The sequence below is a fragment of the Myxine glutinosa genome, chromosome 10 (assembly GCF_964187855.1).
Source record: "Myxine glutinosa chromosome 10, kmMyxGlut1.1, whole genome shotgun sequence".
NCBI lineage: Eukaryota > Metazoa > Chordata > Myxini > Myxiniformes > Myxinidae > Myxine > Myxine glutinosa.
The window spans coordinates 75239808-75254434 of NC_136270.1; the positions used below are offsets into that span (position 1 = coordinate 75239808).

The 14627-nt window shown below is 48.6% G+C and overlaps 1 protein-coding gene across 1 annotated transcript in view; it reads left to right on the forward strand.

Annotated features, from left to right (window-relative positions):
• The window catches only part of LOC137433454 (uncharacterized), a 500692-nt gene that overhangs the window by 444828 nt on the left and 41237 nt on the right, over nt 1–14627 (forward strand). The window contains exon 15 of the mRNA XM_078785196.1: nt 9880–10030. Within this exon, the coding sequence (XP_078641322.1) occupies nt 9880–10030 (151 nt within the window). The remainder of the gene's footprint in view (nt 1–9879; nt 10031–14627) is intronic.

A 14627-nucleotide genomic window follows, 5' to 3' on the forward strand; every position in this document is an offset into this window, starting at 1 on the left:
TAGACTAAGAATAACTAGGAAGATGTCCGAAAGTTGTCTACGTGTGGTGCGGTGGACCTGGGCACGACATTTAATGGGGGAATAAGGGGAAGGTCGGCTCTACTGATTGTTATTTACATGCAATGGGACTAGGGAATGGGGGATTGGGGAAAGTTGGGGAGTATTGGAGAAAATAGGGGAATATTTACAAGCGGATATGGAGGCCAAATTCCATATTCGCAACATTGCACCCTTCTCTACCCTCGGGGCGTCCCGACCCGATAAATTTTTACCTACTTTAGTGTGGCACGCAATGTAGTTCCCTCTACTATTAACTCTACCCTGAGTGCGACAGTTTTACAGACATTCACAAATGAGTAAATATGTCCCCCTGCGACGTTGCACCCTTCTCCTCACAGAAACACACCCACAGGATAACCGAATCCGGAAAGAATTCTCAAACTACACATACAGCCGGTAGGGAGCATTATTTACAAGATTACGCTGATATCTACACTACGATCCAGGACCTGTTTTTGGAGGAACACATGCAGATGTTATGCATAGAGAGAGCGCGCTTGCCAACATCGATACACCAACCCACGAGTGCTCTGTGGCCGACGGCCTTTAATAACGTGCAGAGCACCCTTTCCCAGCATCAAAAGCACCACCCCACCACCAATCGGTGCAGTCACCATTGTTCATTGGAATAAAAATAAATTCGACAACCCCTAACCCTGCAGGTGTCTCTTGCTCTTCTTGTGGTGCACTTGGTGTTAACTAAAAGTGGTTCACCTGTATGGCATAGGTGCCACGTTGACCCATAGGTCCATCCCCGGGTGGTGCTTGGCCGCAAACGAACTGCGGTCCATTGTGGGTGGCCACAAACATTGCGGTCCATATGGTGTATCGATCCCGGCAGCAAACAGCGAAAGTGCAGGCCCACAACTGCGCAGCCAGCACCTCTCTCTCCTCTCTCTCTACCCCAAAGCCAGATCCTCGGAGGTGGGAGACAAAAGAAGCAGACAAGTGAGTAAGGTGGTAAGGGCGCAAAAGTGCACGCAATGTAAGGTGATGCACACTGGGGGCACATGGGAACCAGGTGAGACAGGTACGTTCCTATCGTACGCCCCCCCCCACCAGGTAACCTACATGGCCCCTCCCTTACCCCTTACTGTATCCACAAAACACAACACTACCCATAAACATCTACTTTACAAATCAACAAACATCCCTACTGTCTTCCCCGTTCCTCCCATAAACCAAATTCGTCTTCTCTCCCTCCTAACCAATCAAATTTGCCATTTCCAACTCTCATCAAAATTTGCCATCTCCAACTCAACATCAAAATTTGCCATTACCAATTCATCATCAGTCCCTCCTAGGGAGGGAGAGATGGAATCACCCCAATGTCTCATCCACGTCGTGATGCGTCTCACAAATCCACAGCAATTTCATTTCCTGCAACAAAACAAAGAAAACACAGGTGTGGAGTCATCATCATCACCACAGGTAAGTGGGTGCGTATGGTGCGACAGGTTCATCAATCCTAACTATTTCCTAAATGACTTTAACAACTTTACACTACCCGGGGTCTTTCTCCGGCCAAACCATTGGCCCTCTTACACTATGGGTTCTAAAAAACCAATTCCCATTGGCCAAACTGTGGTGCTCTTCAATTTGGGGTCTCACTCCCCCGATTCATCTCCCGGTGCCCTCGCACAATTTCTGGGCTGCGGCGTGTACCTCTCCCAGTGGGTCTACCCACCTGCACACCTCCACCACTGCAGTTGCCTCCGAGCTTACCTGCTCCTTACCCTAACCTAACTACCTGGGGAAGGCCCTCTGGCTCTCTCCCCACTCGGTGCCCTCTCTGGAACTGGGCTGCCCGATCCACACCCGGGATCCTCAGGCACCCACTCACTAACGGCTCCCAGAGCCCACCTGCGGCCTCAGCTGGCCGACATCCTCACAGTGGTGGAGTGCCCAACCAACTACACACACTAACAGGCTACACGCCCAGCCATTTCCACAACACTAATGCACCCATCCACAACACCATTCTGCAACCGCACCACAGATGCCAATATCCAACCACAATTTACCTATACCCTCTACCTAACACTTACACTACCCGCCCCGGGTACTCGTGAAAGGGGTCCACTCTTCCCCCATCCACACCTTCGCACCATGCACACCACTCCGTACCACTCACTCCAACTCTCTCCACACACCTGTACCTGCACACCTGTGCTCTCACACCTGGTGCCACCTGCACCCTTCTCTCCCCAAGCGCATTCGCGCTGATCCACACACTCACTACTCATACACTGCTCCACACACCTGTCCAATTGCACACCTGTGCAATCACACCTGTTCAATCCTCACACACACAGCATCATCTCAGCTAACTACTCCCTTCTGAAACTTGCGCTTCCCAGTCGTCCCTTTAAACTATTGCGCTCCCTCGTCATTATCATCCATACTAATCTACCTGCGTCCCCACTACAGGTATCAGTCACTAACTAATCTTAACGTCACCTAATGTCAATCTCTTCTAGATCCCTAACAATATAACCTAACCCACCCGGGCTAGTTTTCACTGCCATACACCCCATAAGCTATTGCTCCTTTGCCCCCCCCCCCCTGTGAGGGATGGTGGATTTGCCATCCCACCACATCGGGGGTCTCTCCCTACCAATTTTGCACATCAAATTTCAACAAATTAAAAATTTGCCAATCACTGCCCATCATCTGCCAATCACTACTGCCAATCCCTTGCCAATCATCAAATTTTGTCTTTTTCTAATTTCGGGGCCAAAACACTAACCTCATCACCCAGTCTACTCACTAATACCTCTCGGTGCGCCAATCCCTGTCCAAAGCCCGGCTTCGTGAAGCCAAGCAATGGATGCTGGTTGTTTTGTGCCAGCGGCTGGATGCGTCCGGCAGTCGGGGCAGGGACGGGGGCTTACCCGTGCCGAGATCCCACACACCACCTCGGCGTGGAGCCATCCAATGCCCCGATCTAGACCTGCCGGCACGTCTCACCAAAAAGTGGTCGCCATGACGACCCTTTCTATCGGGCTGCCAGCTCCGCCTAGTGGAGCACGGACGCGGCCGTTCAAAGCGAGGCCCAGCACGCACCGAGGGCCCGATTCGGCTATAAGTCGTTCTAAACTCTACCCCGTCTAACGTCGATGCTTCACCTGGACGCTTACACCCCGCAGCCCGTTCCTTGCTCACACATCCAGCCGTGCCCATGCTCCTCGTACCTTTCCTTACACACCCAGGTACACCCATTCCACTCACAGCCTTGGTCACACACCTGACCACCGAACACTTTGGCACACACACATTCGTTGGTCGCACACCTCACCAAAACACCTCTTCGCGCCCCCTCCTCAGTCACCTCCTCTGTGACAATCACAGGTGTGCTCTCATTCGCACACCCAACCACGTGCCTCACCACCAACTCCAGCGTGCATTCCCACTCACGCTCTACCATTCCAGGTGTGCATCCTTCCATCCCAGGTGTACATCCTCGCTCACCTGTCACAACCAGCTCACTCTCCTTGTCACTCGCACTACTCTCACCTCCATTCTTGACAGCGCACTCACCCTTACTCTTGACAGCGCACTCTTTCCTCATGCACCTGTCCGTCACACACCTTTCTCGCGCACACTCTCCCGTTACACCCTCTGTAACACTCACCACAGGTGTGCATTCTTCCTTACTTCTGACAGCGCACTCTTTCCTCATGCACCTGTCCGTTACACACCTCTCTCGCGCACACCCTTGCGCACACTCTCCCGTCACACCCTCTGTAACACTTACCACACCGCGCTTCCATGTGCTCCCTCGCACACGCGCTACGACCGACTCACTCTCGCCAGCACCCTCACTCCTTGGCACACACTTTTTCCTCACACACCCCAGAGTCGGACTTTCTTGCACACCTCCTTTTTCGCACACCAGACCTGTCGCACACTTCACCAACGGCCTCTCACGAACACCCGGGTCTATCTCGACCCCCAAGCTTCTTAAATCCCCTGGCGCATCATACGCACGACCATATTGGTCACCACTTACACCGGGTCCTCTTCCTCTTCGCTTCTCCTCCATCACCTGCGAATCCCTCATCCGGTTAATGAGCACATCATCACGATCCAAACACAGACTTTGGACCAATTCTTTTATCTCCTCTTTTATCTCTTTCTTATCCCCTCTCCGTCGCTTCTTAATTTCGCTCATCCCTTCTTCCACTTCTTCTAATTTGTGCTTCACCTCTTTTATTCCCCGGTACGTCTCCTCAAGCTCATCCTCTAAGGCTACCTTGACCGTTTCCAGGTGCGTCCTCACCTGCCGGTCCTTCGTCTCCATTACCTCTATCACCTCGTCCAACCTCGTTGTCAGTCCCTCACGTACCATCTGACATTCCCTCTTTGTCGCTATCAAGTCGTTTTTTATGTCGTTTTGTGTCGCTTTTAAACCTCCTAATACTGCAGTGTTCCTTTGAACCTGCTCCGTTAGTCCTTTTTGTCCCTCCGTCAGCTGTTCCACCTCCTGCGTCAGGTCCTCTATGCCACCTTGCAATTTTACAGTCCCCTTTCTCACCTCTTTCTCCATGCGCTCCTTACAGTGCCTCACCTCCTCGCGCACTCCTCCGACCTCCTCACTCACTCCTCCTCTGATCTCCTCTCCCATCACTTGCATCTCCTGCCCAGATGCCACCCTCATCTGCTCCATTTCCTCCCTGTGAGCATCCAGTTTGGTTTCTACCCCCATTCTGACCCCCTCTATCTGCTGCTCCATTTGTTTAACTTCCCTTTCCGCTTGGTCCCTCATGTCCCTCAATTTGCCTTCCATACTGTTTTCTAACCCCTCTAACCCATTTTTCACCTCTTTTATCCCGTTGTCTAACCCCTCAAATTTGTCGTCTAACTTCCCAAATTTCTTGTCTAATCCCTTAAAATTATTGTCTAACCCCTCACCGGTACCCCTCGCTTCGTCCCTCATTACCCCCATTTGGCCCTCCAATCGCTCACCCTGAGCATCCATCCGGTTCCCCATTACCCCCATTTGGCCATCCAATCGCTCACCCTGAGCATCCATCCGGTTCCCCAACCGCTCACCCAATCGCTCAATTTGGCTCCCCATACTCATCTGTACAGCTGCCTGAAGCTGCGCAATGAGGGCCTGCATGTCAATCGGCTGCATGTTAAAGCCCGTTGATACAGCGGGCTCGGCTACCGCGCGCTCTTGCGAGGCGCCATTTTGCGTGCCTGCTACCCTCGCTGTTTCGCTCTCCTCATGTCCCTCAATTTGGTCCTGGACCGACCCTGCTTCACTCTCCCCTACCGGACCCCAGCCGTCTTGATCCGCCATAGCGCGACTTTCAAAATTCGAGTTTCGTAACACCAATCCAAATTTTGCTGTTATAATTTCGTCGAGCGCAGTAACCGCGGGACCGCGCTCCGGATCGATTTGGTCGAGCGCCGTACGCGCTCCGGCTCGATTTTCCCTCCCAAAATTTGGGCCTAACTAATTTAGTCCCGGGTCCGAATCTCACTCCTCGACACCAATTGTTACCGTACTAACACAATTGGTGTCCAAAATTTGGGCTAAATAAATTTAGTCCCAGGTTCGAATCCCACTCCTGACACCAATTGTTACAGACACGACTTTGATGTTAAGGTGGGCCGAGCGGAATGGCCGTCGTGTCCGCACAAATTACCCGACTATACTCGACGTTGACGAAGCCGCGCCACGCTGGCTCAATAAGAAAAAGAAGACACCCGGCTGGGTTATAAAATGACGACACCAGGGATACGGTTCTCAAGACCTCCGGAGGAGATTATATTCGTTACGGAAAAGGTTAGATTACAGGGGCTAGAGGTACAACATAGAAAGACAAGCACTTAGACACAATCTTATATTATTCCCCAACAGACGACAGGCAAACGGGACAACGGCTGACTCACACGGGGGTTGATGGAAAGGACAGGCGGGTAGCGATGGCTCCAGGTGCACCTGTGCTCAAAGGTTAGAATCGACCCGGTCCGGTCCAGAGATGCGGGGAGGTCTCGTCGCAGCGCTCAGAGGTGACGTTCTTTCTCAGGCGGGTTCTCTTCCTCTCAGCGGTCGTAGGCAAGGCAACGTTCTTTCTCAGCTGGGGGCGCATCTGTATCTCACGTCCGCTACGTGGCCGCGTATATCCGGCGGGGAGTGACACGCCCTCGGCTCGCTAGCGCCGCCCCAGATGGAATCGGTCCGCCCTTGGGTGCGGGGGGTTACCAGGCTCCGCCCTTGAGGAGGAGCTGACAGCCAGCCCCTCCGTGGTAACCCCGTGGAGCGCGTGGTCAATGGCGCTAATCGAGCCGGTGTGAGGACGCATCCTCCCCCCCCGCGCCGCCGCGCCGCCCCCATCCCCTCCGTTGCTGCAGCCATAGTTGGTTGGGGAAGAAGATGGAAAGAGGTATGGGAAAGGTCCTAAACTCACTACTGATGCCATATAATCACATTCTGGTGCAACGAAGAGTCATAATTAATGGAGACGAGGCCTTAACTGACATAGACTAAGAATAACTAGGAAGATGTCCGAAAGTTGTCTACGTGTGGTGCGGTGGACCTGGGCACGACATTTAATGGGGGAATAAGGGGAAGGTCGGCTCTACTGATTGTTATTTACATGCAATGGGACTAGGGAATGGGGGATTGGGGAAAGTTGGGGAGTATTGGAGAAAATAGGGGAATATTTACAAGCGGATATGGAGGCCAAATTCCATATTCGCAACAATATATATATATATATGTATATATATATATATATATATATATATATATATATATATATATATATATATATATATATATATATATATATATATATATATATATATATATACATATATATTGTTGCGGATCTCCCGAAGCCCGTTCCCGTTAGGGGGGGGGGGGGCGGCGTTAGACCCCTTTTTCACCCTGGGTCTTCGGGTCTGTGAGGCCGAATCGCCACTTCCAGAGCAGACGTGAAACAGGGTATTGGGACAACTTCGCACGTACCTTTAACCTATGCTGCCACGAAAGCGGGGACCGAACCTCGCACAGGCCACGCTTAGTCGAGTACGCCCGAGCGGTATGCATATCACGTGACTCGTGCTGTTACTTTTATGGAACCCGATTCGAGTGGTTTTATTCGTACCATGCGAAGCCAATAGATGGAAGGGACAGTAACGGTCAAATCAGAGGAATAACACGATTTATTATTATTTACACAATGTACAATGATTCGCAGAAGAAAAGGGGACACAGAGCAGAAGCTTAAGCAATCTTACTTTTCCCCAGACACAGGGCCCACTCACGCACACAGGGAGATGGAGGAAGAATGTTCGCGTGCCAAACGCGCTTTGCCGTCGGTCGCTCCGGAACAGCTCGCCTAGCGTGGCTCTCTGGCGGTCACGGCACGTATGCAGGCGAAGGCAGGCAAGGGGAATCGCGAGTCTGTGGCCCAGCATGGGTCGTCCTCTCGAGCGCGATTAATACAGCGCGGGGCACGGGGAAAGTTTGTGTACAATCTCGATCACCGCTATTCAATGCACTCGTTCCGCGGTGCATTCTTGTGCGTGCTCAAGCTCAACCCAACTCCACTCACTCTCACAGGGAACTCTCGTCTCACAGGTAACTGTAACTCAGCACTTGAACTCACTATACTCTCCGGCTCTGACTGACGTGCACACGACTCTCACTGAGAACTCTCTCACCTCTTCTCAACTCATCTCAACTCTTCTGCTATGGGGGGGGGGGGGGGGGGCGGTGGTTCGGATCAGGGTTTTATCGCCCCGCCCCAGAGTCTCACTTGAATGTTCCAAACTCCGCCGCTGGTCGTCGTGGTTAGCCACTCCCCTTGAGCCCTGATTGGCGGCTCGTTCTTACTGGCCACTCCCTCCTGCAGCACCTCCCTTCGGCCTCACTAGACTTGTTCAGGCCTGCCACGTGGCATGCTAGTGCCAAAAGAACCGCCCTACGCACGGGCCTGCTCAACGCAAAACTAAACACAAGAAAGGACTACGCTTACATTCACTAAGAAATAACTGAACTATCGCGAGGCTTCATGTTTTGGTGCATCTACCTATGAGGGGGAATTAATCTTTATTCCAAAACCACAATATATATATAACTTGCCACTGTTTATGTCAAAGTGCACGAGTCTACCATTAGAAAGAGGCTGCACAAATTTGATCTACATGGGAGATGTGCCAGGAGGAAACTTTGCTGTCCAGAAAGAACATCAGGGCAAGACTAAAGTTTGCCAATGAACACCTAGGCAAAGACCAGCACTTGTGGAACAATGTGCTCTGGACAGATGACTCAAAGGTAGAGCTATTTGGCCGCAGTACCAGAAGACATGTTTGGCGAAAACCAAAGACAGCATTTGACCACAAGAACCTGATACCAACTGTAAAGTATGGTGATGGAAATATTATGGTTTGGGGCAGCTAAATATTATATATATATATATATATATATATATATATATACAGTATATATAAATATATCAAATGAATCCATCTTGAGTTCTCCAAACTTTAATGAGCAAAATAAACAACTGCTCGACGTTTCGATCAGCAACACGGATAAACATGCATCCACTGACCTTTCTCAAGAGTAAAGAAAAACAACTCTAACAAACAAGAAAAACAAAGAAAAACAAAAATCAATTTTAAAAAAAACAAAGAAAACAAGTAAACAAAAACAAAAACAAGAATTCTATACCCTTCCTTATATAAGGGAATGGGGGGGGGGGGGGATTGGGGACATCAAAACCACCAATCAATACCATTCTGGAACAACTCGTGCCATTCAAATTTAAACCATAAATCAAAACAAAACCGTTGAACCATGTGAAACCACACATTGGGATGTTACATCAAAACAACCGTTAAATCACACGTTGAATCAAACAAAACGTAACATAATTCAAATAAATCGATGAAAAACAAACAAACATGATTATTTGCTTCAAGTGGGTGATGGTGGTAATTTAAACAAATTAAGCTAAACGGATATATCGCAAACCTAAAGTAAGAATGTATACCCAAGTGACCGCAAACCGAGGCAATAACTTATATGCTTGGTGACGCAGTTTCTCTGGTACGTTTCTGCAAGAGAGGGACAAATGCTAGTGGTAAGTCAAGCACTTCCTCTGTGAGAGACACAACAGACTCCTCCACATGCCCTGCCTCCAAAATCCTCCTTCTTCGTTTACTGGGGGTTGCACCCAAAATGCTTGCATTATCCCATAGGGGAACATGGCCAGCCTTCAGACCATGTTTGGCAATGGCAGATCTCTTTGGAAAGTTGCACTCGAAGGCCTTGCGATGCTCATTGACCCGTTGTCCTCAATGTTCTCCCTGTCTCTCCAATATATTCACAGGGGCGATCCAGGGGGGGGGGGTGCAGGGGGTGCGCACCCCCCCCCCTTCGATCCAGGATGAGGGTGCAGGCAGTTCGAATCTGCTGAACTGTTGGACCAGGGAAGAACACAAGGAACTGCAGAAACTTCCAAGAACGCACGAAATGCCGTTTCTGACGATCATTAAAAAAAAAATTCCTGGGGAGGACCCCCAGACCCCCACTCCCCCCCCCCCCCCCCCAGCGCTATAGTTTCATGCACCTCCCCCGTCTTGAAATTCCTGGATCCGCCCCTGTATTCAGCCCCACAAACACAGGGACCCGTGTATACCATCCCTGCCCGGTCATATATACATGAGCACTGATATCTATAGTTACAGCTGCAGCAAGCAAATTGAAACAATCTAAACACAGTAGTCTATTAGTTTGAAAAATGTCTGTTGAGGAAAGTAATCTTTTAAAATCCTGGAATGTGTGTTCCACAGTGGGCGAATTACGTACGTGCAGCGGTACGAAAGGAGAAAGGCTTACCTATCCTGGTGGAACTTCTGCGTGTGGACAGTGAGCGTGTCATGTGCGCTGTTGCTACTGCATTACGGAACATGGCACTGGACGCTCGCAACAAGGAGCTGATTGGTGATTAGCTAGAGATGAATGGAAGTGCTGTTAAATGTGGAAACTGCTTTGAAACCCTGTAATTCCAAGTTCACATGAATTTCAATATTCAAGCCTATTATTTGAAAACCTACATGTAGATAGTAAATCTGTAATTGTAAGATAGCCAGCCATTTCATTTAGAGAATACTCATCTATTGTAACTGCTGAGGACAATAATCCAATATGGATTATGCTGTATTATATTTATTGCTTATAAATTTTTATAATCATCTGAATTATTTTATTATCCTTTACCTAAAAAGGAGAGTTCTAAGAAAATAATTGTATATTCATCTTCCTAAGGCGTAACTCTCATAAGATTGTCTGTAATTTGTGATTTAAGGATTCTGTGGAAGTCCTTTTATCTCAATTGAGTAGAGATATTACACCTTTTACAATTCCATTTGATTGATACAGTGTTTATAGTCCAAGAAATGTATCCCTTTCTTTCACTCAAGTTGGAACAAATTGCAACATAATTATTTTTTACCAGAATGCATTTTTATGGGGTCCCCAAAACATCGTACTAAAAGTCCTAAGAAATCTCTGTTGCAGAAATATATATAATTTGCATAAATTCAATATGGCCACCAAATATCAATATCTCACCATGTATTTGCTCTCAGTTATTATATTTAAGTGATTAAAAATTCTAAAAATTTTGGACACAAGGATGCATTTGGAATACTTTAAAACTTGATTGGATGAATAGCTCATTTGCATAAATCCAAATTGACCACCAAACATCAATATCTCTCTCTGTGTTTTGGTCATTGGGGTGTTTGGGGTCTTCGGGGTATTTTGGGTCTTTGGGTTATTTTGGGATCTTTGGGGTATTTTGGGTCTTCAGTGTCTTCAGGGGCTTTTGGGTCTTTTGGTTCCTCTGGGTCTTTAAGGGTCTTTGGGTCTTTTGGGTCTTCGGGGTCTTTTGGGTCTTCGTGGTGTTTTGGGTCTTCGGGATCTTCAGGATCTTTTGGGTCTTCGGTGTATTTTGGGTCTCAATTGTCTTTGGGGTCTTCGGGGTGTTTTGGGTCTTCAGGGTATTTTGGGTCTCCGGCACCATTTGGTTGTTCAGGGTGTTTAAGATTCTCTGGGCCTTTAAGGGTATTTTGGGTCTTTGGGGTGTTTTGTGTCTTTTTTTTTTTTTTTTTTTTTTTTTGTATACTGAATCGAGGCTCGTGAAAGAGCTAACATTTATTTCACAAACAAATCAACCAGACAAACAAAATATACAAAAAGAGGGAGCGGAAGACAAGATGGGGAGAGAAGGGGAAGCACACAACCACAACATTTGAGAGCAGGGAGAAGTGTGGGAGGGAGAGGGCTTGGGGGCAGGAGGCATGGGAAGGGGAGGGGGGGGTCTTTGGGTCTTCTTTGGGTCTTTGGGTCTTTGGGGGGGGGTCTTGGGGGTCTTCAGGGTCTTTGGGGTCTTCAGGGTATTTAATGGTCTTTGTGGTCTTCAGGGTGTTTTGGGTCTCCAGGGTGTTTTGGGTCTCCGTGGTGTTTTGTGTCTTCTGGGTCTTTGGGGTCTTCAGGGTATTTAAGGGTCTTTGTGGTCTTCAGGGTGTTTTGGGTCTCCAGGGTGTTTTGGGTCTTCGGGGTCTTTTGGGTCTTCGGGGTGGTTTGGGTTGGGTTTGGGTTTGGGTCAGTCCAAACGTAATTATGAGGGTTAATTAAGAGGGTGTCAATTTTAATTGATGAAGACGAAGACGCTGTGGTTACATATAAACATATCGACATAACGACATAACCATATACGTTTTGCTATATTATAATAAAGATAAATAAATATACATATATACACACTTTATACCCTTTAATATATATGTATATATATATATATATATATATATATATATATATATATATATATATATATATATATATATATATATATATATATATATATATATATATATATATATATATATAATATTCTAACATGCTGGCTCAATGGCCTAATTGATAAAGTATCACACTCCCAAGTTGGGGATTGTGGGTTCACAATCCCATCTCGGTTGAATATTTATTCCCCTTACTTTTTCAAGTCTTTTATATCATATTAAATATCTATCTATAATTCCAGTAATCTCTGTGTGTGTGTCTGTGTGTGTGTGTGTGTTTGTCTGTGACCGCTGTTTCTCGACAACTACCGGTCCGATATACTTGAAACTTGCCAGGTATATTGCTGGGACCCGAGGATGTGCCTTTTCAAGGTTTGAAATTAATCGGACAAGTGGTTCCCAAGGTATGGTCACCGTACTCGCAAGCCGTTCGCTTTGGCTTTGCGAATGGACCAAACCATTTCATGTAAATAGAGGGGGGGGGGGGGGGGGGGGGGTTCTGTGGTCGTTGCCAATGGACCAAACCATTTCATGTAAATAGAGGGGGGGGGGTTCTGTGGTCGTTACTGCCACGTGGTTTCAAAGTTTTTTTTTTGTTGTTGTTTGCACGCATGTTTTTTTGCACGCACGTACAGGCAAGCACGTACGGGCAAGCACGTACGTGCGGGCACGCCCTAGTATATAAAACACAGTTTGTGTGTGTGTGTGTGTGTGTGTGTGTGTGTGTGTGTGTGTGTAATGTTACCGATAGACTCCTAAACGGAGAGGCTCACGTGCTTGATATTTGGCATAGACATGGCCAATGAGCCTGGGAAGAACATGGCCGACCTAAAAAAAATTATTTCATAATATTTTTTTACCATATTTTTACCTCAGCGCATTTCAGCGAGGAATATTATGCACGGAATCTGAGGCGGTGGTAGAGCAGCGCGCTGCTTCGCTCAGAGCGATCATGTGATGTTCCTTGCCGCCATAAACTCACAATTACGCGTTCGCACGTAATTCAGAGCGAAAAGCGATTGCCTTTTTTCACATTTCAGCGAGGAACATTGCCATTTACACCACATAGGTTTTTTTTTCTTTCATCTTTAGATCCATATTTTTTTTTCAGCGAGGAATATTATACACGGAATCTGAGGCGGTGGCAGAGCAGCGCGCTGATTCGCTCAGAGCGATCATGTGATGTTCCTTGCCGCCATAAACTCACAGCAAGTAGCATAGATTTTAGCATGATTAGCATTTAGCATGATTTAGCATGATTTAGCATAGATAGTAGCATGTTTCACATAGATTTTTTTTCAGCGAGGAATATTATACATTGAATCTGAGGCGGTGGCAGAGCAGCGTGCTGATTCGCTCGGAGCGATCACGTGATGTTCCATTCCCGCGGCCAGACCATTGAACAAAAAACACAGTTTGTGTGTGTGTAATGTTACCGATAGGACTCCTAAACGGAGAGGCTCACGTACTTGATATTTGGCACAGACATGGCCATTGAGCCTGGGAAGGACATGGCCAACCTAAAAATATTTGACGAGATCCATATTTTTTATTCATATTTACCTCAGCGCATTTCAGCGAGGAATATTATACACGGAATCTGACCTGGTGGCAGAGCAGCGCGCTGATTCGCTCAGAGCGATCAAGTGATGTTCCATCCCTGCCGCCAGACCATTGAACATAAAACACAGTTTGTGTGTGTGTAATGTTGTAATGTGTGTAATGTACGGGTCTCCCTTCCCCCGCCCGGCAACGCCGGTACTGGAGGGCGTCACAGGATCGGTGAGTCTCCAAAATCCGCTTCGTGCTGTTGCGAAGATGCAGGACGATGTCGCGATTGTTGTGCTGCTCTCCGACCATGAGAACTGCAACGTCATTGTTGACTGGCCCTCCCCTTCCCTCCCCCTCCCCCTCCCCCCCTCCGTCCTCCCCCTCCCTTCCCCCTCCACCCTACCCCCTCCCCTTCTCCCCTCACCCTCCCCCTCCTCCTCCCTTTCCCCCCTCCCTTTCCCCCCTCCCTTTCCCCCTCCCCCTTCCCCTCCCCCCTACTCCCCCTCCCCCTCTCCCCTCCCCTCACCTCTCCCCCTCCCCCTCCCCTCCCCACTCCCCCGCCCCTCCCCCTCCCCCTCCCCCTCCCCACTCCCCCTCCCTCTCCCCCCCTACCCTCCCCCTCCCCCCTCCCCTTCCCCCTCCCCCTCCCCCTCCACGCCTCTGCCTCCCCCTCCCCCTCCCCCTCCCACCCACCTAACCCCTCTCAGCCCCCCCTCCCCCCTCCGCCTCCCCCTTCTTCTCCCCTCCCCCCCTCTTCTCCCCTCCCCCCTCTCCTCCCCTCCCCCCAGTTCCCCTTCCCCCTCCCCTCCCCTCCCCCGCCCGGCAATGCCGGGTACTTCTGCTGGTATTAAATAAAGTCTTGTATTATGAACAAATGCATTTTGTTTGTATTTTTAATGTATCTTGTGAAAAATGCCAGGGGCATAGAAAAGGCGCCTTTATGTGGGATGTGCCACGTGGCAAACGATAGAAAAGAAGGGACATTCTTGGGTGAAATGCCAGGGGCATACATAGAAAAGGCCCCTTTATATAAGGGTATGTGCCATGTGGCGCAGTAGAGAAAAGAAGAGGACATTCCATAGCTTATAGAAAATGTTGAACTATCGAAAAGAGGGGACATTCAAAAATTTCATGTGCATGCTGGACTACCCTTATGTTCTTAGGAGGAACCAAGTAATGCT